Source organism: Lygodium microphyllum, chromosome 4 (assembly GCF_053477565.2).
Source record: "Lygodium microphyllum isolate KBCC chromosome 4, Lygodium_microphyllum_v1.1.10, whole genome shotgun sequence".
NCBI classification, from domain to species: domain Eukaryota; kingdom Viridiplantae; phylum Streptophyta; class Polypodiopsida; order Schizaeales; family Lygodiaceae; genus Lygodium; species Lygodium microphyllum.
The window spans coordinates 135,973,438-135,997,360 of NC_141138.1; the positions used below are offsets into that span (position 1 = coordinate 135,973,438).

The 23,923-nt window shown below is 44.1% G+C and overlaps 1 protein-coding gene across 2 annotated transcripts in view; it reads right to left on the bottom strand.

The window, feature by feature from the left end:
* Positions 1-964: 964 nt before the first annotated feature.
* LOC148037663 (uncharacterized) overlaps positions 965-23,923 on the bottom strand; it is a 40,917-nt gene continuing 17,958 nt past the window's right edge. The window contains exons 3-10 of one of the 2 annotated variants that reach the window (XM_087676611.1): positions 2,771-2,825; positions 2,589-2,683; positions 2,285-2,410; positions 2,135-2,193; positions 1,835-1,896; positions 1,624-1,710; positions 1,419-1,523; positions 965-1,324 (exon numbers count right to left, since the gene is read on the bottom strand). In XM_087676611.1, coding sequence (XP_087532737.1) covers positions 1,274-1,324; positions 1,419-1,523; positions 1,624-1,710; positions 1,835-1,896; positions 2,135-2,193; positions 2,285-2,410; positions 2,589-2,683; positions 2,771-2,825 — 640 coding nt within the window. In that variant the 3' untranslated portion in view covers positions 965-1,273. Of the gene's footprint in view, positions 1,325-1,418; positions 1,524-1,623; positions 1,711-1,834; positions 2,023-2,134; positions 2,194-2,284; positions 2,411-2,588; positions 2,684-2,770; positions 2,826-23,923 lie in introns of both variants that reach the window. The other variant, XM_087676610.1, reaches the window with a different exon arrangement.

Sequence of the window (23,923 nt, forward strand, 5' to 3'; positions counted from 1 at the left end):
CCGAGAAAAGCATCTGTGCCTTTCTTCATAGTCTCTTAATCCGCCTTGTAGCCTCTCCCACCTCCCCCAGAGAGTGTTCAACACATCAGCGTATTTTTCGAAGCGCAGGGCATGGGTGTTGTTAGCAAACTTCACAATCCTACCATCCATTCCTTAGTGGGCGTGCACTTGCTCTAGTGCCAAATGAGGATGAGATCGTGATTAATGGCTACAAGTTTCCAAGTTTTGCAGTGTGGGATTGTGGGAGGCTAAATGGTAGTCTATCCTTTACAGGGTAGAAAGCATATTCCATGGATATGGAACTCAATCGTACGAAGGATTGCATATACCACAAAGGCCACTCATTGCCATGCAGCAGTCAACTGCCCAAATCTGACTGCTGATTGGACTATGAAGGACCACTCCTCTCCCATTCAACGTATTTAGCAGGCCTGGCAATCCCACCTTCTGAAGCATACACATGCATGACTGCAAGATATTTGTAGGATTGCAACCTTGGACCAGTTGAGGTTGAGTAGAGGCCTGTCCTGAACAACGTGATGGTATGCAACATGACATATGGACTGGAGTGCATCATGTATTCACGCTAAGCAGTTACCATGCAATATGAGAGGAGGATCATTTCCACCTTTAAATTCTCCTCTCCCTCAAGCTGTGTTACTGCTGGAAACTTGCAATCTCAGATTCTCACAATGCATGCACAAAGATGAGACAGAGCAAATGTGTTATCGCATATAATATGTTTTCCCTGAACTCTCTATGCAGGAATATTCTGCCAAAAAAGAAGGCCAATAGATGTCTCCTACTATTATTCTCTCAATATAAAAGTACCTTAGAAAATCATACTGGAAAACTGCATATTCTAGGACAAGAATTCCAACCACTTGGGTGCTGATTTGAATTTGATGTGATGAATCGTATACTTATAACAGATGAGTTAGTTTCGGTTATGAAAAGAGCACAATTCTCTCAGAATGCCAAGAGCGAGGTCCACTTGTATTTTATAACCAAGGCAATTACAATCCAAATAATGATGGTGTTTCACATGTCATAGCAATGTATTTGATGTGTGTAACACAGAAAGAGTTGCATAGAATTGGGCTCCCTCCCTAACAGAGAGATCCTTGTTTGGCCTGTTTATCCCTTCTAAAATACAACTTAGTAACATATAGAGCAAGGTGTTTACATCACCTATATCACTGGCTGGGAAAATGTTAGGAGACAAAACATTCCACATATGAAAAACCTGGATCCTGTGCACAAGCTAATGACATCAGGCACTCATAAGCTCTACCCACAATATGGCTTCCTCCAACAGCTTCCTCTATAGCAAAAGATACAAGCCATCACTAAAAGAACTAAGGTCTACCTGTTAATACATGAGCAAGACCCCCACAACTAGCACAAGAGGCCCTAACCTGGTCCATCAGCTGCTGTAGAGCTGTAACAGCCAACATCCGTGGCTCTTGCTGTTGTACTGAATTACCACCCCATATTGTCATAATATGTGATTGCTCAGTCTCCTGCAAAACCACATCTTGAATGATAGTTTAGAAAGCTATAAAGCCAAGAAGGATCCCAATGAAGCTTACCATTACAGTATTCCAAATACATATTGCAAACCTCTAGTGATTGCAAGCAAGATTGTAACTGATGTCGTAGATGAAAAAGGTCAGTTTCCCTTTCTCGACGTTCTACAGCATGTTGAGCCTGCAAAACAAACAACCACCCTTGAATAGAATTGGTGGAAGGAAGATCCAAAAACCTAGTATGCACCCCCATGCATTCTTCACACCAGAAGTACTTGGAAAAAGAGTTCTGGTACTCCTTATACCATAATATGTAGCAGCTGGGATGTCCATTGGCCATCAGCACTGGAAACTTCCACCACTTTTACTGCAGTTTCATGTACAGAGTCCAACCTTGTCAAAAATTGCTGCATCATTGTCATACTTGCAGTGACAAGGCTACTAGGTTCTGCTGAGCCTTGAAAAGAACCAGAAAGGTTCCTTTTCACTTGAACTTAGAGAAGTCAAAATTGAGAAAATCGTTAGCAGGACATGATGAAGGGGCCAGAAAACACAAAACAAAACAATTCCCTAGGAAGATAGTCATAGTAAAGAGAACATATTACCATTGTGTATTTTTGATCTCTCTTCTTCAAGGGCTTTCTGGAGCAGCAAATCCACACCACTACAACAAATTCCTCTTAGATGACACTTACAAAGAATTAGCATAATGCTTGTCATACTTATAATGGCAATGATGTAGAAATTATCCATACCCAATTATGTGGATTGAACTCTTTGGAGCTTTTGCTACATTGTCGTCAGGCTTTTCCATTGCATAGATAATTAAACTCACATGCTTAAGCCGTATGGTCACAAACGATGGTAGAGACTGACAATCACTGGATGGAACAAAACATCGACAGGTCAGCCCAATTATTGAAACATGCAGTCAAGCGTCTATTTGAAAAGATTCTTATGTGCGATCTATACAGATGCCAAATGCTGCAATCCTAGCAAGCTCTCACCAAATCCACCAGAATATCTTTTTTAATTTGACCAAACAGATTTAAGACTTGCCATTCGTTCTTCGTTCCAGGTTCTTCTAGCAGAGAACTTGCCTCTCTACAGCTTTTACAACCCTCTTCTTGCTTCCATACAGACACTGCTAAGACCTGATAAAAGAAGACAATGTTTGCAATGATTGGCCGATTCAACTTATGCTGCCAAGTTTGTAATATCTTGAGAAACAGCCACTTTACCTGCTTGAGATCTAGCATAAAGAAACCAGAACCATCAAAGGTCAACACAATGGAGCTGGCCAAAAAACAAACTACTTGAGATGCGAAACCATCAATTCTGGCACTGACTAATTGGTTGTATTAGATAAGAAAATATATCCTTTTGTAGTAACAAATGGCTTCTTCAAAAATGAGAAGATGTCTTGTACAACAGCAAAAACAAAGCAACCATATCACAGTGAACTAACCATTATCAAGTAGAATCAGAAAACCAAGCATGCAGTTCAAAGACAAATATCCATGTCAATCACAGAATATGCTGGTTTGTCACTCAGAATCCTTCATCAGGATGGAAGAAAAATGAGCACTATTCTAGGGAAGAGCTCTGATGTCTTGAGTGTAAGTATATGGCTGCCTCATGTGGATTTCATCTCTCAAGGGCTTGGCAATGCTTAGATGACCCTTTTCTACTGTCCACAAGGCTTGTGGTGTCAATTTCACATCCTCTCGTGCGCATGTCCCCAATATCACTGTTTGTGGAAGTGGGAGCAACAGCATTGACCTATTCTCAATGTCTAGAAATCAATCAGTTCCACAAATTCAAATCCAGACTGAATGCATCAGAATTTGAAGACCTCAGTTCACAAAGGATACCCTAGATGCCTAGTGGCAGTGTCACGGCACCCTCCACAGTGTGCTGCTGCCCCACCCTGAACAGAACACTGCCCTTGCCCTCTTCCCCTCAGGCTCACCACCCTCCTGCCTGGGCTCCTGCAACTGGACCCATCATCACCCCCTCCCCACAGGCTGTTCCTCATCGTCATCTCCTCACCATCACCTACCCATTTTGCCAGTCTGCCCCCCACCCCACAGGCTGCTCACTGCCACAGGCAGGCCGCCAGGTCTACCTGGTCACCTCTCCTCCATGAAGAGCTACAATGGAAATGTGGCGAGGAAGTGAAATTTTGATTGCTTTACTTAATATTTGGATTAATCTTTATTCAAATGTTTAAAGTACGTGTTGCATATGTGAAGTGCAACTGAGATTATTTCATATTTATGAGCCAAGGACCCAATGAAATCAATGGATGTCAAAGGCAAAAGTTGCCTTAAGTAATATTGCACACATACTAGGTAGTATCTAGTGCCAGAAATTGCCCTAAGACATTTTATTAGCCATAAGAGTTAGTTGGTGACACTAGGGTTTTGGCATGTAATGATGCTTCATGCCAATCGGGGGGCTAAAGAAGACTCAGGAACACTTGGGAGTCAGACTAACTTTTTGGGCACTATAATAATTATTAAATTAATTTTCAAAAATTTAAAGCTGAAATTTAATTTAATAATGTAGATAATGTTGAAAAATGGGATTAGAAGGCTGCCACTTGGCAAAACTTGCCCAATGCAAGTGGGAAAGACGTTTTTGAGGCTGAAGGAGAGAGAGAGAGAGACAGACACACACACACAGAGAGAGAGAGAGAGAGAGAGAGAGAGAGAGAGGGTCAATCCAGTCTTGTGCAATCTAAGAGAGAGAGAGAAGGCTGCCATAGCCGCTATAACAGTGGACAAGCCATTTCTAGCCAGCAAGAAACCCTCTTGGAACTACTGACATGCCCTAAAGAGACTACAAGTGTAGAAGAGAGCAGTTTGAGGACCGTTTCAGCCAAACAAACATCATATTCGGTGTGTTCCATCAATGGAGACAACGTTCATGACTGTCTAGACAAGGTAGCATTCCATTTTCCCTGATAGACGTCTGAATTTTCTTTCGAGTCAGCATTCTCTCTCATTCTCCAACCATTTCCCAACCTTGCTCTGAGGATCTCAGCATTTTAATCCCTAGAGACTGAGAAATTGTATTTTTCTCTGTTGTAATAGCAACCTCAAGATGTGTGCTAGGAGATTGAAGCCTCAAGACACATTTTCAGGGCTAAGAATTAATTCTCACCAAGATTCAAGTGAGAGACCAACCAACATTCAAATTTGGGGCAAATTTCAATTTTCATTTCCTGAGGAGTTGGTGAAAGCCAATTGCGTGAGCAAATCAAGGGGCAAATCAATTTGAAGACTTGCTAGTCATTATTGACAGGAAGGGGCTTTCGGATTGCAAAGGGGATTGAAGGAATCCCATTGTATTCAATTTCAATTGCAATTAAAGATTAAAAAATACCAAAAGGGATGCCGGTTTTGGAGCCAACAAGGTGTCCAATGTCCAAGATTGATTGACAAATGTTTGTGTTTCAACATTTCATTAATTATTGCTTGTTGTATTTAAGTTATGATCAGATTATTACTAGCCCTCCACGAAAGGAAGGCTAGTTTCAGGAAACCCCTCATCCAATGCCACAGCACTCCACAAGTGCCCCCTAGTCACACACCTCGTGTGTCACTCTCACGGAGGAGCAGCTCTTGTCCATTCATTCCATGGAAAGGAAACTAGAGAAGACCGCAATTTTCCATAAGGTCATCAAGCACTCTCCTTCCAAGGCACAACTCCACGATTGGCTTCTTTCAACCCTAGACATTGGTATCGTGCAAATTGCAAAGGCAATACTTATGTGTCAAGATATTTTTATGGTCCATCTCACTTCAGCAAAAGCAACCTTGGATCTTGTCAGTAGCTCCCCCATACCATCTATGAAAGGAGTCATTACATGGTCCCATGGTATAGCAACTTTACTATTGAGAGCTTCAAGCTCCACAATAAACTCCCTCGTTATCCGATCAACCTAGTTTTTCTCGAACTAGCAGTCCAATACCAACAATTGGTAGAGAATTCTAAGGGCCTCTTTGGCACGACCCTCCCCTCTACCTTCATTGATGCAATGACAGCGATAGGGGTTCCGAAAGCGGAGTGGCAATGAAAATACCCAAGTTTTTAGAGATCAAGGTTGGTGGCCACACCTTTAGACAGCAGATAAGTGACAAGGTAGCCCAATCGATGCTTGCAATGCCATGGCTTTGGGCACAAGGCACTACGCTGCAAAGTACACCCGCTTTGGTGCAAAGGCAACCCAGCAAGTAGTTGGGCAAGTGGACAATGAGGGTTTCACAAGAGTCCAACGAAGCCAAAGGCGGAGGCGACAGGATAACAACCCCAACCTCGCTAGCAAAGGGCTCGGGGGCCGTTAGACAAGCCCTTGCCAGAGACTCCTGTTGAGAAACCCTTCACCCGCAGTTTGCGTTTTTGCATTTCTACGTTTTGTATTTAGGGTTTGCAACCCCAAAAAGGGACTCCATCCTAGACTGACTATGCCTATTTATAGGCCACTTTCTCATTCATTCCTTACGGCTAATTCATTCAGTCCCCATCACCTCTTCTCTCCAGCCTCTCCACTACCCTCACACCCCTTTAGGAGGACATTGCGGTTCGTGGTTCATGGCTGTCTTCATCATCTTCCTTGTGCTACGGCACCCTTGTTCCCTTGTATCACATTCACTCCATGATTCAAGTCTTCATCGTTCCATTCATCAGAGTTTCTTCTCTCTTCCCTTCTGTTCTCCATGTTTAGCAATTCACTTCATGTTCCTCCCCACAAACCCTACTATCTCGCTGGTACGTCATCTTTTGACATGGTATCAGAGTTGGATCTGCTCAAACAGCAATAAAAATCCTCCACTCCAGTGAAGGCAAAGACCGGTGGCAGGTTTAGGCATCCACTTCTCTTCTTCTTCTACTGCATCAAAATCTCATTTTTATAGATTTCAGGTGTTTCAGCTTGCTGCCCACACCCCATTCACAGAGGACATCTCAGCCGAAGCTGTCCATAATCCATTGCTGTCTCCATCAGTTTTGGCGCCTGATTTCGAGCCTTCCACCCACAGTTTGCAGCTGTTTATAGCAGAGCAACTATTGCTGATCACTCTCCATTCAGAAAACAATCTCGTTTTTGCAGATTTCAAGTATTTCAGGTTGCTGCCCACACCCCAAACGCAGAGGACAGCGCGGTCCAAGCTGGCCATTGCTGTCTAGAACAGTCTCGCTCCTGTTTCCAGCCTATCACACACTGTTCAGAGCTGATTTCAGCATATTGACTGCTGCTGCTGGTTTTTTCCTACGTTTTAGTCTTTCTCTCACCTACTGTCTACGTTTTTAGTCTTTCTCTCTCCTACAGGCTGTCCTGCCTGCGTTTTTAGTCTTTCTCTCTCTTACAAGCTATGCTGCCTGCTTTTTTTAGTCTTTCTATCTCCTCACTTGCGTTTTTCTATTGGTTGCAATCTCTTACTGTTGGTCGCATCCTTCTCCCACTGGCAGCTCACTTCCAACCTTTCCACTGCCCTCCCACCCCCTTGAGGCGAACATTGCGGTTCGTGCTTCACATTGCCCTCACACCCCTTGAGGTGAACATTGTGGTTCATGATTCATGGTGGCTGACCTCTTCCTTCTTCAGCAAGGCATTTTAGTATCCATGGCTTCTTTACCAATAGATGACCAGACTACTGGGTGCTTCTACTATGGCATCACCGGACACACCACCAATGCTTGCCGACTTTGACCCTTGCTCCCCACCCACCGAAGTATATGCGTCTTCCACTAGGCACTCCTTGTGCCACCTCTCCTTTCTGGGCCACAGAGATTGTTCTGCATCGGCTATCAGAGTACTATGCTCAAGGCAATAAGACGCATCCAATGCACACTAAGTCGTTTCGAGCACATGGAGGATCGATTGATACTACAACCTCTTGGAGATCGTCACAATGCCAGCGACAGTGTTCTCCCACCTATTTTTAGGTACAGTGGCTTCCATGACCTACGGATCTGCAATTCGCTCCATCGAGAGACAGTGATTGTTTGATATTGTCTCCTCCTTAGTCTGCTCCTTCGAGAGATAGTGGCTACTCGACTTCTTCCTCTTTTTCAGCTACCCAGTCTGCTCCACTGAGAGACAACGACTATTGCCCATCTCTTGGTCATTCTAAGCCCCACCCTTCCCCACCCTTAACTACTCAGGTTCGAGAGGCTACCTCTGGAAGCTCTTCAGTATCCCAAATACCTTCTTCGGCACCACCGGCGGCACCTCCTTCGTCATCAAACATTTCAGAGTCCGTGATCCATGAGTTTTTGGATTCCCTATCTACTTCAGAGGGGGATTCAGAGGAGGATGTTATTTCTTTGCCCTCAGATGGGGCATCTACTTCTTCTTCGACTTCAGCGGGGGCCCCTCTGGTTCATGGCTGTCTTCATCATCTTCCTTGTGCTACGGCACCCTTTTTCCCTTGTATCACATTCAAAATCCTCTCTTTATGGATGCCAATGTCCTTGCCGATCGTGATGCCTTTCTTCCAAAGGCTTTGGCGGAAGAGCACCATGGTACCTTCCTCCAAGAGCTCATTAATTATAGCGATCAAAGGGGCACCGCTTTCGCATCTACCATTTGTTGGAAGCGGGAATCATTGGTGAAGCCCCTTTTTTGGTGGGAGTCATTTGGCTATCGATTGCCTCACCTCCAAAGATGGCCTTACGCATTCTTGCACAGGTTTAAAAATCTATTCACTTTTTTCATTTAATTCCAGTTAAGTACTTTAAACTTACTTTTTCTTCACATGGTTTAGAATTGTTCATCGGGTGCATGTGAGAGGAATTGATCCGCCTATTCCCTCATGCACACCCAAATTCGTAACAAGCTTAGCACATGACAATTGGAGTGACTAATTTATTGTCGCTCCAATTTATGTGTGCTACGCAATATGCATGAGATGTCTATAGCAAGACAGGTATCGTATATCTAATTTTTATACTTTTTAGTTCATAACTTTATTCATAGATTATGAAATATATTTAAAGAAGTTTCATTTGTTTAATCTAAGTTCTTCATTCTTTATATATATAGATAAATGTGGATTCACTCAAGCTCTCCGCTAGTACACTTAAAAGTGTGACTCGCAAGAGAGACTTGGAGAAGGAGCAAATCTTTAGGAAGCTTTACTTGGAGCTCGAGGAGATAGACCGGCAGATCTCTAACACTCGTGCACGGCATGCCCGTGTTGTTATTCGCCCTCGCGCCGGTAGCAATGGAACTTCCACATCGGCTGTCTGTGATGCTTATGGGACACTTAGATGCTACACGAGGCATAGAAGTGGCTCAAGAAGTACTCCTAGTTCGGCCCAGGAGGACATACCTATCACTGCCTCTCACCTAGAGCTTAGAGAGCCCGAGTATGATGACGAGGACAATGTCATTAGTGAGAATGATTTTGTTGAGGAGGGTGATGGCTTCTCAAGCGGTGATGAGGATGCTTCCACCTTCGATGCCGAGAGTGATATAAGTACCTAAAGTAATCATGTATCTTGATTCGGATTGAGCCATGGATAATGGCTTTTATCTCAATCCATTTTTGTACACTTTTTGTATGAGATTGCACATCTGGCTCATAATAAAGTTGTTGGTTTCATTATTCATGCTACATAGTACACTCTCGACTCTTGTTTCAACTCTCTTTTGCACTTTTGACTTGAATCTCTAAGTTTATGTTTTAACTTGTAAGTCCAAACATTAAGCATAGACTTAATATTATATGTATTTTTTCTTTCATCGAACGTAGGTCCAAGATTTATTAGTCCGATTAGTACCGTACTAGCATCGGACTGTACTAATCGGACGTCATCGAATGTGACAACCATAATCATGGTTCATGGATCATGATATAGCAAGTCACAAGTACCAAGTGGCGAGTACAAAATGTAATAGGTAGTAGATACAAAAGAAACTTAAGGCTAAGACTTAAAGTGAGCTATATATAATGGAAAGGTTTCATGAAGAGGCTTAGGAATTGTAAGAGGAGTAAGAATATAGAGATATAGATAAAGGCAAGGGGAGGGAAAGAAGAGGAGATAAAGAAAGAGGAAATAAAAATAGAGCTATAGGGGATGAGACACAAGTAGAGAAGGTTGTAAGAGAGAGGTAGAAGAAAAGAAGGTGGTAAGTGAGATATAGGCAAAGGTCAATGAGGAGAAAAAGGAAAAGGGTAGGGCAAAAAACAACTTTTCTTGGAGCACCAACTCAAAAAATAAAAATAAAAATTTAAAAAACCCACAAAAAGAAAAACGGACAAAAAATCGTATACGTCCAACCGGATTGGACGGATCGTACTATATAGATCCATCCGCGGACCGAATGCAGCCAGGTTTGCTTCAGCCCGGATCCAAAGCTTTAGCTCAAGGTTTCATGGCAACCATTGTTTCTTCCACTCCAGATATGCATCAAGACTTCCCTTCTCCCGGCTTGTTCTAGCTTACTTCCGACTTGTCAAGAAGCTTCCCAGGGCTAAGCTGAGTCTTATTGAGTAGTTATTAAGCTTAGGAGCAACTATTCTATCCATTTTGAGTGGATACAGAGCATTCTGTAGGAGTCATGGACAGCTATGGAAGCTTGATAGCCCTTTCATATTTTGACCATAACTTTTGCATACGGTAATGGATTTAGGCGATCTATAGCTAAAAACGAAGACATGATAAGATTTACAGATCTGAGCACTCATAGAGTCGATTCTATGCAGTTTTATGTTCTGTGTTTCACACAAAACTAAACACTTCTAGTTTGGACAACAAACAATAAATTCCATAATGCATGTTTTATGCTTTGGGAATGCTATTTTGGTGCGCAGATAGTATGGTTATGCTTTTGGGATGCTACTTGGATCATTTAGAGCTTGATTAGCTCAATTCTGCAGAGGGTTACTGCTATCATAACAGTCTAGACAGCAAGCATACAACAATGAGCTTCATGCTTTGAACGCCTATTGTGCCTACATGGTATTTCAAGTATCCTACATGTCTACAGTGATGCGTCTAGCATTGATGTATGAACCCGGATATGGTTATGGCATGCTTTGGCATTTGGATTTGAGCTATGTTTGATGTAGTTAGGCTTTGATCAGTTGCTTTGAGCTTTTATGCTTACCCACTTACAGATATTGAAGCTTCATTTGATACTTATGCTCCCGGATGTATTTGTGACGCGCTTGGGATTCCCAAATGCTTTGAAGTATGTGTCTTGAGCTTTGCTTACTCACTTTGCATTCAAATTCGCTTCCAATGGGAGACGCTTGTACTTACTTGGTAGAGCTTGGTTCTTTGAGACAGTGGGACTCTTGGTCCATGTATATACTCTCTTGTATACTATTAGATGCAACAACCTCCACTTGTGACCTAATTTGATTCCATATGCTTTGGACATCGGTACTTACCTCTCTCAATAGTTTGTCAGTGATGTATATGCTTATGGGATGTATGGCTTACTGACAATTTGAGTGAGTGATAGTCTTTGGAACCAGTGGTCTATACTTGGCCACTACTAGTTGCATTCTTTATATAATGGTTGCTACTTGGATATCCTTGGCAGTACGAGCTTGCTTTCTTGGCTATTTGCCCACAGTTGGATTGACATATACACCTATCTTTATTTCAGCATTGCTGTAATTACAATTTTCAGTATTGTCTTAGAGAGCAAACATTGTACTTTGGCAACTATTGCTTGTAGTTGGTGGACAGCTCTATACTTTGGTATTTACTATTTCCTCTTGTTTTGCCTTTGTTTTGGCTGAGTTTTGGGGGGCGATTTTCAATCATTTACAGCAGCCTATTCTCTTGGATTTTACATTGGTATATTGTCATTATGGCTGGTTCTTCGAATAATAGTCCTATTTTCAATATTGAAAAGCTTGATGGCACAAACTTCACCTATTGAAAGATGCAAATATGGTAGGTACTAGTTCAAAAGAAGCAAGTTAGGCCTTCGAAAACCAAGAGTGTAAAGCCCAAACGTATTGATTAGGATACTTGGGATGAGTTGAATGAGATATGTAAATTCACTTTTATATTGTTATTGTCTAAACAGGTTTATTTCAATGTTATGGCACCCCAAAATAATGCTTGGCAGTTATGGGAAAAGATATGCAATCTTTATGACAAGCAAAGTCCTACTTCACAAATGTATTAGTTGAAACAGCTCATGGACCTTCGCATGAAAAAAGGGACTAGCGTGTCTGTGCATTTAAATAAGTTTCACTCGATTTTCAACTAGTTAACTTTGCAAGGCATTGAGTTTAAGAATAATCTTTCTCCTTTGTTCTTGCCTGTGACACTTCCCGAGTCATGGGACACTTCCCGTACTCCCATGTGTGCTAATATACCTAAAGATGGTTTGAAACTCCAATATGTTGAGAGTGCCTTACTCACAAAGTAGATAAATAGAAAGAATGTGGATACAGCCCATACTTCTCATGCATTGACTGTTAGGGGCACGCATGATAGTAAGAGTGGTGATAACCATTGTAGTAAAGACTCACAGAGGCATCAATCTCGCAGTAAGTCCAATGGTCATAAGGCCTCTCTTACATGTCATTATTGTGGAAATTAGGGTCATACTAGGCCAGAGTGCCATAAGATGCGCGATGATAAGTGCAAAGAGAAAGGCAAGGGCAAAGTGTAGTATAAGTCTAATGATTGTAGCATTTTTTCTAATAAGTTCAGCATGACAATTGAGGAGATAAATGCCTTGGAGCCTAAGTCTAATTATGATTACATCCTAGTAGATTCTTCTCTTGATGCCAGTCAATTGATTGATGCCTCGTTCATTTTTTCTCAATGTTGGCTACTTGATTCAAGTACTTCTTTTTATGTTACCCTGCATAGGGATTGGTTTCATTCCTATCACATCATGACAAGTTTTGTGAGACTAGAAAATGACTTAGCATTGGATATTATTGGCATTGGTGATGTTAAACTATAGTTTGCTTCAAGCAACACTTTTGTTTTGCATTATATATGCCATGTTTCGGCTTTGACCAAAAGCTTACTCTTTGCTTGACAATTGGATGATGCAAGATATCATGTATCTTTTGGTGATTCCACATGGAAGATTACTAGTGGGACATACCACATGTATCTTTATGGCATCATTGCCTTGGACACATGTCCTTAAAAAGAATGAAAATACTTTCTCATTTGCAGTATCTTCTGCCCCTTGACTACAAATGTTTTGATTCATGTGATCATTGTCTTTATGGCAAGCAAACACACAGTTCTCATAAAAAGTCTAGCATTACGAGCATGGGTGAGCCTCTAGCTCTTGTTCATTCTAATGTATGTGGTCCCATATCTTGTCAGTCATTAGGTGATGCAAAGTACTTTGTAACTTTCATTGATGATTGTTCGTATAAGGTTTGGGGATATCCCATAAAGCAGAAATTGGATGTATTGGCTACCTTTCAGCATTGGTTTTCTCTTGTTGAGAACTAGTCTGGGTACAAGTTGAAATACCTGAGTCAAATGACAGGGGTGAATATGTCTATAAAGCATTTGAGCAATCTTGTCATAAGCGAAGTATTTGTTGGTTTGGAGATGGCAACTATCAGCTCAGCACACACTTTGTAGACAGTAGAGAGAGTGAGAGTGTGGTCACTGCTTGACACTTGATTAGTTCGAAAGTGTGTGACTCAAAGCCTTAAGGTGCGTTCACACATGAAAATATGTTTGGAAAAAACCTCTCTTACGAAGAGTAAAAAGTGCTCCAGGGTCCTACTGCAAATCACCGACACTCTTATGTGAGCGTAGGCATGAGTAAAACCCAATAAACCCCCCTGAAGTAAAAAGTGATCAGCATACAAGGATCATCCACCAAAGGAGATCAAATTTAAAGCATTGCAAAATGCTTCAAATTTGTCGCGATGAAGAGGTTTGGTGAAGATGTCTACCACATTGTTGTTGGTAGGACAGTAGACAAGGTCAACATCCCCTGCATGTAGTCTCTCTCTCACAAAGTAATAATGTATCTCAGTGTGTTTCGTACGTGAATGAAACACTAGGTTCCGTGCCATTGCAATGACAGTTTAACTATCAGTAAACAGAAGAGTTAGCTCCATGACAGATACATCAAGATCAGACAACAAACGTCTCAACCATACACATTCAACTATAGTAGTGAAAGCTGCCTTGTATTTAACTTCATAAGACAATGTGGCAGCAGTGGATTGTTTCTTGCTAAGCCAAGAAATACAAGAGGAGCCAAGAAAGAAACAATTTTCATTTGTAGAGTAACGAGAATCAAAATCTCCAGCCCAATTGGAATCGCTATAAGCATGTAATTGCAACCACCACCCCTTGGCATAAAGCAATCCAAGAGTCCTAGTGTCCTACAAGTAACGGAAAACACACTTCACAACTTGCCAATGTGACATGAGCGGATTGTGCATGTATCTGTCCAAGGTTGAAACTGCAAACTGAATATCTAGCCCTGCATTGCATAAATAAATGATACATCCAATTGCTGGAGCATATGTATGAATGTCAAACATATCATTGTCATCATGCAAAGACAGCTTAAGTCCACTCTCCATCAATGCACTTACTGGCTTGCAATCCTAGAAGCCAAATCTCTCAAGGAGTTTACCAATGTTTCTAGACTTTGTCAATCCAATGCCTCTAGTATCACAAATAAACCGAATGCCCAAATAGTAATGCAAAGGCCCCAAATCTAACGCTTCAAAAGTTTGCTGCAATTTTTTTCCCTTTTTTTTTTGCAAATAAAATGTGGGTAATTATATTACTCAAAGAAACTGATTACAACGGAGTGCTCATGCTCAACAGACTAGTTGGAGCTGATGTAGAAACACAAATACATCATGTATACAAGCCTCTCAAGGCAATTTGGGGGGATGGGAGCAAAAAGCCATGGAGGGAAGGTGTATCACCATCTAGGGCTGCCTGCCTGCATCACGAAAAACAGGTCTTGGCCGCCCAAGTATGCATAAAATGACCACAGAGCTCCTGAGGAGCCCTGGACTTGCCCTGCACCTGATCCCAATGGCCACAAAGGGAGTGGATGATGGAGGTCCAGAGCTCTGCTAGGGTTGCCTGTCCTGAAAGCCTCTCTGCCGAAAGTCTCCTGACACCACACCTTCCAGATATGCCATCCAATAAGACTCCTTATGATCTCCCATACCTCAGAGCGGTCTGTTGTGGACTCCAGTACCTGGCGGATAGGTAGAGCCTCCAAATCAACCACTGCGTACGACCCTGCCTCAATGATGAAAATCACGTCCTGCATCCCGACCTCATATAAAAGGTGACAGCCCTGGCTAATTGCTTGCCAGCAGAAAGCTCCCCATGAGATACATCCAAGGCTAGGTGCTGTACGACGAAGGATGCGGCATGCTCCTCTCCACACAAGCCACGCCTCCTCACATGACCAAAGGTAATGCTTTGGGATTTCCAGAGGCTGCTGTGTGCAACACTTACAACCTCCCTCCTGCATTTGGGCAAGCCAACTTCCCACCGCCAAGCCTCCATGTCCCACCAGCCATAAGAAATACAATACCCTCCTTGGCCTCCAACTATCCCATAGGCGGCGCCAAAAGGTCTGTCAGAACAGCTCCGTGATGTTGTGCTCCGCCCAGTGCCTGCTACGTGACGGCGCCCAATCCATATCCTCTACGTGTCTACCAATCCTGACAGTGTACTCCAAGAACCTCGGTGGCTTCATGGCGACTGCAGTGGTCGGCCATAGCCACTCTCCTAGATCCCACTCCAGCTCATCAAGTGGTCTACCCTCCCAAATCCAAAGGCGCCACTCCCTGAGCTCCTTCCAGAAAACATAGGGGTCCAATCGCCATGTCTTCCCTTGAAGGCCCACCACCCGAATCCTCCTCCACGAAAGGGCAACTATCCCCTCACCCTGCTGTCCTTTATCAAGAGCCAGACACCCCCCCTCCTGAACAGTGAAGAAAGTCCCTTACGGGGCGCCGCCCACTCTACCTACTACCTGTAGAGGGATGCCTGCTGGTGAAAAATTGGCGGCCCATATCTCCTCGGGCTCTCTCGGCACTCATATCAAGGGAGCAAGCCACTCCGGAGGTATTGCTGCATCTATCTCCCTTCGCCTTAACTCCACTCCTCTCTAGCAACCTGATACTCGCTGCAGCACCTCCTCGTCCGCCATCCTGTACACCTCTCACCATGTCCTGATGGTACGAGCCGCCGGCCTCTCCCAACCAGCCCATTGGATGTAGGGGCGCTTGCCAATCTGTACCCCTTCCCGATCTTTGACCTAGGGGTTCCAGATCACCGGATAACGGTCTATCTCCTCCTGGCAGCCTAGGGAGCTCTGGATTAGGGCCTTACGGACGCCTTGCTACACACGGAGTAAGCTGCGTAGAAGGGGGGGGGGCGATCTGGGCTAACGTGAAGATCCATCTCAAGGACGGCCTCCACTCACCACTAAGCCTCGGTCTACAATCCTGAAGACCCTCCTGCAATAGGACCTTCCAGGTCTGCCCTCCCGATGTAAGGCCGCGGACAACTAGCTTGCCCAAGAGGGCCATACTCTGAAACTTTGGGTCTATGATCTCAAGCCCTCCCTTTGACCGATGCCGTATGATGGTCGCCCACGCCACCTTGTCCCAAGAATCCCTGGAGCCGTCTGACCCAGACCAAAGGAAGTTCTGCACTAGGCGGCGAAGCTGCACTACACAGGATGAGGAGAAGCACCAACACGAGGCAATGTACCCAGCCGTCGCTAGGAGAACCTGGTTAACCACCAAGGCTAGGTCGGCTAGTGAGAGGCGAGCCGTGATCCAGTAGATCAGCTTCCTCCGAATAGAATCAAGGACTGGAAGAAATTGTTGAGCGGGAGTGATGTCGAGTCCCACGTGGAACCCTAGGTACTAGACGGTCTGCCCTCTGCTCACCCATCTAAATCCTAGGTGGACATCCCACTCCGTGCTAGAGTCCGGGTCTGTAAGAAAACCAACCGACTTTCGCCAGTTGATTTTCGCTCCAACTGCTGCGGAACAAAACACCTCAAGAGCCAGCCTCACTCTCTCCAACATCAACTCATCGTCCTCTATGTAGAGTGTTGTATATCTGCATACTCTAAGTCTAGCAACTCAGTCTCCTCTCTCACGGGAAGCCGGAGGCTGCGTAATCCACTCACACGAGACCTGAGAAAGTGAGACATCACCTCTACAAAGAGTAGGAACAGGTATAGGGCCAGGGGGCAGCCCTGCCGGACCGATCTCTCCAGCCGAAACTCCTCCCCTCGCCTACCATCTATGAGAACCCTACTAGTGGCTGATCTGTAAAGTGCAGCAACCCCGCGAATCCAAGCCTGGGGGAAACCCAACCTCACCATGGTTCCCTCTAGGAAATCCCAGTCCACCTTGTCATAAGCTTTCTTGAAATCCAAGAGTAGTATGGCCAGTCTCTACCCACTGTGCTGAGCCCACTCTGTCACCTCAAAGAAGGTGAATACATTGTCTAGGATACTCCTATCCTAGACAAAGCCTATCTGTGTGTCATGGATGATGTCTAGCAGCACGGGGCGTAGTCGCCTACCAATCATCTTTGCTAGTGCCTTATAGGCCACTGACAATAAAGTGATCGATCTCCACTGAGAAAGCTCCAATCGGTCTCCCCCTTTTGGGAGAAGACTGATAAGGCCTGCCGAAAGGCTCCCTAGCATCTCTCCTAAGGGGAAAATCTCTTGGAAGGCCATCAGAAGGGGGTCCTTCACCACTTTCCAGTAGGAAGTAAAGAAGACTTTAGAGAGGTCATCCTCTCCTAGGCATTTCTGCTTGTCCTGTGTATGGAAAGCCTCCTCTAGTTCCTTCTCTGTGAAGGGAGCTAGGAGGGAGCATCCCATCTCCTCTGTGACAAGGGACACGATGTGATCCCAGACATGCTACCTACATCGCTGTCCTCTAGTTGAGGCGTCTCCTGCTAGAAAAGGCGTCTGTAGTAATCAGTGGCGATCTCCATTACCTCGTCTGGGCTAGAACGAGTCCTCCCATACTAACCTCAAAGGCTGCGTATCTGCTCTCCTAAGGTGCGAGGTTGGTGCACCTAGGAAAACTCTCCTGCACAACATGTCCCCTTCCGCGACCAAAAAGCTGCTGAAGTGCGGAAAGAGAACTCGGAGTGCCTGTTCTCTAGGCCAGCAATGGCTGCTCGCGCTCGCACCTCCTGTGCATGGAGGGTGGGATCCCTTGGTGCCTCCTGTAGTAATCTCTGTGTGCCTGCAAGGTCCCGCCGGAGCACTCTCTCCTCCTCCTAGCTCTATTGCCTGGTTTATATGGCTGCCTCTTGGCAGATTCTACTCGACTCGACTAGGACCTCTGCAACCTTCTCTGCAATCCGGTCCCTTCTGCCCCACTCTCTAGTCCAAAGCTGCTCTGTCTGTCTCGTCACCTCCTCCCTCCTATAGATCGAGTCAAGGATCCTACAGGATCGAGTGTCTAGGGCAGATGCTGGGGGATCTAGTGTCAGGAGAACCAGGTAATGATCAAACAACGTGGTGCCCGCCAATTGCCCAATCTGGCCTCCATGTGAGCCTTCCCACTCTCCCACATAAAAGTTGTCCAACCGCTCCAACAGGGCTCCACCTAGCCGCCTATATCCCCAAGAGAAGTCCAACGACCTCTCTCTCCTATGGAAGGCAGGGTCTCTCCAGGCATCACATGCACCTACTGCCAATAGAAATACCTCCCATGCCTCCTGCTCCTCCCCGGTCATGTCCTGATAGTTTCTGCCTTTGCCCTGCTGGTCCTCCAAAGCCTACAAGTTGTTGAAGTCTCCTCCAACAATCCAAGAGTCCACCTTTGGGAGTCCATCCACGAACTCCACCCAGAACCTCCTGCATGCCCTAGCCTCCGTAGGGGCATAGACGTTGAGGACTCCAAGGCATGAGTCCCCAATATCCAATCTGATCCATAGAACCCTCCCTGCCACTATCGTCCCGTGGTCTCATAGGCAGGCGGTGAGACTCGGGACAATAGAGGTGTATACACCTCCACTCTTGTCGTGGGCACCTATGGCATGCTGCCAATAAGTGTGGGAGCTACCCGGGAGTACCTTCCCTACCCGCTAGGCCTGGGAGGGAGTGAGCTTATGCCCCTGTAGAAGTAAAATGTCGATCCATCCAACAAGGGCAGGTTGCAGCTCCTGCCGAACAATCAACTTCCTGGAACCACGTGCCCCACTGTAGTGGAGACTATTCACATTGCAGGATGCAAGGTGTAAGCTCATGGTAAAACCTGCGACTGACCGAATAGACATCTGTTCAATGTGGAGGCTGCTGATGAGGATGAGAAACTATGGGGCATGCAGGTACGCTTTGCCACAGGTCTGGACGGCGAACTCCAGTCCCCCATGGTGGCCCTTGGCCGGACCATAGGGGTGATAGATGCTCCAGGTGGTACAATCAATGCATCTATCAGCCATGTTAAGAGTCGTGACTCTGTATACTCGTAGAAACGGGCCACCTATGCCAGGGGCCACTCGATCACATACCTCGAAGCCCTCCACTGTGGAGGGGCTCGAAAGATAATGCTCAAGTGTGGGACCTCGGCACCAACCCACCAGTTAATGTCCATCATGCAGCCAGGCCACTGTTGTGCAATTAGTGCTAGTCCTTCTTCTTCCATCCACTCGGAGATATGGTGCGCCACCTGACTCTTCAACTCTATGTATGTCGTCATCCAATCCCCTAAGTGAGAGGATTGAAAGAAGAAAGAGTAGTTTGGTCCATCCGGCGGTGCTAGTAGACGAACCTTGCCCCTCCTTGACTTGCAAACCACGAAGATCCCCAACTCTAGAGGTAGTGGGAACTCTCTACGCTCCGCAACTCTCAGGTAGAACCACGGGCCACTGCGGAAAAACTCTTGTGGCAATAGCTGTGCCTGTCTTGGAAAGGTGTAACGAGCGGCAAAGACAGATGAGTTGGTGGTTGTGTGGGAGGGGGAAGACTGCTGGTGCGAGGAGGATGTAGGCGTGTGGGAGGGTGTGGAAGCTGTGGGATCTCAAGTGGGATAGTCTGTGGCACGAGTGGTGGCCGTGGGGAATTGCGGTCCTGCTGGGTGGGACAAGCAAGGGGGGGCTGCGGTATGCTCTGCCGAGGGGGCATCACTCGCCCTCCTGCACTCTGCTGTCGAGGCTGCGACTAAGGCGCTAGCTGCGGCCCCCCTGCCGTCTCCCTCTCTATCGTCTCTAGACCTGTGTAAAGCCATCGGCGTCCACCTGTGGACCCATCATCAGAGCCGCCTTGGCTCCGAAACGCGTACAATCTGCTGCCTGATGTCCAAGGTCATGGCAGCACAAGCACTGCCCTGCTTGCCCAGTAACAATGACCTGCTGCCTAAAGGAATGACCTCCAGCCTCAATCTCCAGGAACTTTGGTATGCTTTTTGTGTCTTTCACGGAAACAATATGTAAGGTCAAAGTTAAGTCAAGATGACTTTGATAAGGCCAAAAAAGAAAGGTTGTGTTTCAATTGTCTATCCCCTAACCATGCTGCTTGGAATTGCCCTCAAAGGAAAAAGGGGAAAGATAAAGGAAAGGATAAGGACAATGGCAAGGGAAAAGAAAAACAAACCCATGTAGTGCAGACCCTGGAATTAAAGGGGCATGAAAAGTATAAATCTTTAGAGGTCTTGCACAAGGATGTACAACACAGGTGTTGTATGTCAACTTCTATGTGGCAGCCTATCTTTGGGCCACATGATTTAGTTAGAGTGCATGATTGATAGCTAGAAAGGGGGTTAGAGTCATGATTGATGACTCTACTACCCACAATTTCATAAATTATGCACTTGTCCAAAAATTGAAACTTCCCCAACAAAAGAGTGGACATCAATATGTTATTCGTATGATACAAGGTCAGGATAATAAAATATGGGATACAATGGTATCCAATTTGGAAATTGAGATCCAAGGATATAAAGATAAACTTGATTTCCAAATTATGAATATGGAAAGAGCCAATATTGCTTTAGGGAGGGAGTGGCTATGGGCTTTGGAACCATCCTTAAAACGTAGTTATCATCATAATACACTGGAATTTAAAAGGGATGGTAAGACTTTTGTGATTCAAGGTGAACATGAAGTATTTGATAATCCTTTGTTGTGTTCCACTGAAGTTCAGAAGCTGATAAAGAAGGAAGCTTGTGAGGTATATATGTTATGGTCTCTTCCTGTACAAAACACTTTTACTTTCTGTAATATAAAGCAACAATTTTCTTATGTTTGTGAGTTGAATGTAAGTAATGAATTAAGTGGTTTGTTAGATGAATTTAAAGATGTGTTTCCTTCTAATTTACCAAGTGGCCTTCCACCAGATAGGGGTAATATAAATCACCCAATTGTCACAGATAGGGATACACACCCTATTTCTAAACCACCTTATAAGTTAAGTGAAACACAGCACCAAGAAGTTGAAAGACAAATTAAGGATTACCTTGATAAAGGGTTTATACAACCCAGTAATTAACCTTGGACTTCGCCAATTTTATTGGTAAAGAAAAAAGATGGTTCTATGCGACTTTGTGTTGACTATAGAGCACTTAATAAGATAACAATGAAGAATAAATTTCCTATGCCCAGAATGGAAGATCTTTTTGATCAATTACAATGGGCAAAATTCTTCACAAAAATAGACTTAAGATTAGGCTATCACCAAGTAAGAATTAAGGCACAGGATGTTCCTAAGACAGCATTTCGTACTAGATATGGGCATTATGATTTTTTGGTGATGTCTTTTGGCCTCACTAATGCACCAGCAACCTTTATGAAGCTGATGAATAGTGTGTTACGGCCCTATCTTGGACACTTTGTAGTAGTCTTCTTGGATGATATCTTGATCTTTAGTAAATCAAAAGAAAAACATTTGAAACACTTACGATTAGTATTCCAATTGTTAAGAACACGTTCCCTTTATGCGAAGAAAACTAAATGTGAATTTTTCGCGCAAGAGGTCAAATATTTGGGGCATATTATCTCGAAAGAGGGAATCAAGATGGATCCAAAAAAAGTAAGGGCAATTATTGAATGGCCATCTCCAAGGAACCTGGAAGAGCTGCAGATCTTCCTAGGATTATCTGGATTTTATCGTAGATTCATTCGAGATTATGCCAAAATAGTTGTTCCGATAATAAACCAACTTAAAGGGAAAGGGATAAGCTTTAATTGGGGAACAGACCAAAATTAAAGTTTTCAAAAACTTAAGGTAGCTATTGCTACAGCTCCAATACTATTAATTGTGGATCCCAATAAACCATTTGTGGTTGAAGCCGATGGTAGTCATAAGGCGATAGGCGCGGTCTTATTACAAGAAGGTCGACCAGTTGCTTTTGAAAGCAAGAAATTAGACTGTGCAAAATGGAATTATTCTATTTATGAGAGGAAGCTATATGCAATAGTACATGCAATGAAGAAATGGAGGCACTGTGTACAATGCAAAACTTTTGATCTTGTCAGATCATGAAAGCATTAAGTGGCTTAATGACCAACCGGATCTATAAGGGCGTAAAGCCAGATAGGCCGAACTCCTTCAAGAGTTCGACTATGAGATAAGGTATAGGAAAGGGAAGTATAATATAGTGGTTGATGCACTCAACAAAATGCCCATCATAAATGAATTGAGTTTTACTCAATTCACTTTCGATTTACTTGAATCCTTAAAAGTGAAATGCCAGGTTGATCCGGCATATTCCAACATATGGAAAGCAATAGAAAATGGGGATCCAAATGGAAGGGCCTCCACTGAGGAAGGAATATCTGAGGATGTTCAACAAGGAAATGGAGCATTAGGGGTTGCTCAAATGGGATTCAATTGGAAGAATTTTACCATTGATAATGGTTATTTACTCTACAAGGGTAGGGTATGTGTCCCGAAAGATGAAGAAATAAGGCGCCAGATACTCTTTGAGTGTCATGATACCCCTAGTGCAGGACATCCAGGAGTTAATATAGTCTTATTAAAAGGCAGTTCTATTGGCCTGGAATGAATAAGGACGTCCTTGACTATGTGGTCAAATGTAATAAATGCCAGGTTAATAAAGCTAAAAGATTGAAAATGTGAGGACTTCTCCACCCATTAGAGATTCCTTCGGGAAAATGGGAGTATCTCCATGGACTTTATTGTTGCGTTACCCAGAACACAGAGGGAGCACGACTCTGTGTGGGTGATTGTGGATAGGTTAACCAAAATGGCTAGGTTTATTCCAACTTCAACTGATGTTAAAACACCAGAATTGGCTAGATTGTTCGTAGAAAACATATACCGATTGTATGGCCTTCCGGCAAATATAGTTTCTGATCGAGATAGAAAATTTAACAGTCAATTTTGACGTGCTATATTTAGGAAGTTGGATACTAACTCAGCATGAGTACAACGGACCATCCGCAAACTGATGGGCAAACTGAAAGGGTTAACCAAATCGTTGAAGATATGCTCAGGGCATATGTAAGTAAAAGGCAAACTAATTGGAAAGAGTATCCACCGATAGCAGAGTTTGCTATAATAGTGCCAAGCACTCTTCCACTGGATATAGTCCATTTATGTTAATGCATGGGTTTCAGCCCAAAGCTCCTCATGCAGTAGGACTGCATAAGAAAAAGGTTCAGGCAGCCAAGGATTTTTTGGAGGATATGAATAGTATGTTAAAATTTGCTCAAGAAAATATTAAGAAAATCGAGCTAGAGCTTATGCAGATCCTCACCGAAGAGACATCTCCTTTGAAGAAGGAGAATTGGTCTATCTTAAGGTGCCTGAACAAACTAAAACCATGTAAACGGGACGATGTCCAAAGCTTTCACCCAAGTATTGTGGTCCTTTCACAATACTTAAAAAGGTGGGAGAACAAGCTTACAAGCTTCAACTACCTGCTGGTAGTAAAATACATCCATTTTTTCATGTAAGTAAGCTAAGGAAGAAGCTGGGTGATTTGGATAATCTAATCTTAAACGATAACATTGAGGAGTTATTAGATGACCAATCTAATCCACATGAACCAGAAAGAATATTAAATGTTCGTAACAAACGAACAAGGAATACTATTTATCAAGAATGTTTGGTCAACTGGAAAGATTGTTCAAAAGAAAGCTCAACATGGGAGCAAGTAAGTACCCTAAGGAAAAGGTTTCCCAATTTACAATTGGACCTTCCAAGTATCGTTTTCGAGGACGAAACCAATTCTTAAGGGGAAGGAAATGTTACGTCATACTGGCGCCAAATGTTACGTCATAAAGGTAATTTATGGGAGACAGGTGCGAGGGATGACCGTCCAAGGGCCTTGGGCACCCGAACGGGGTCAAGGGGAGCCTAGAGAGTACGAGAATCCAAGAATAGTAGGACTCACCTGAAGCAAACGGCTAGCAAATGAAACAGGGAGAGAGAAGCCAGC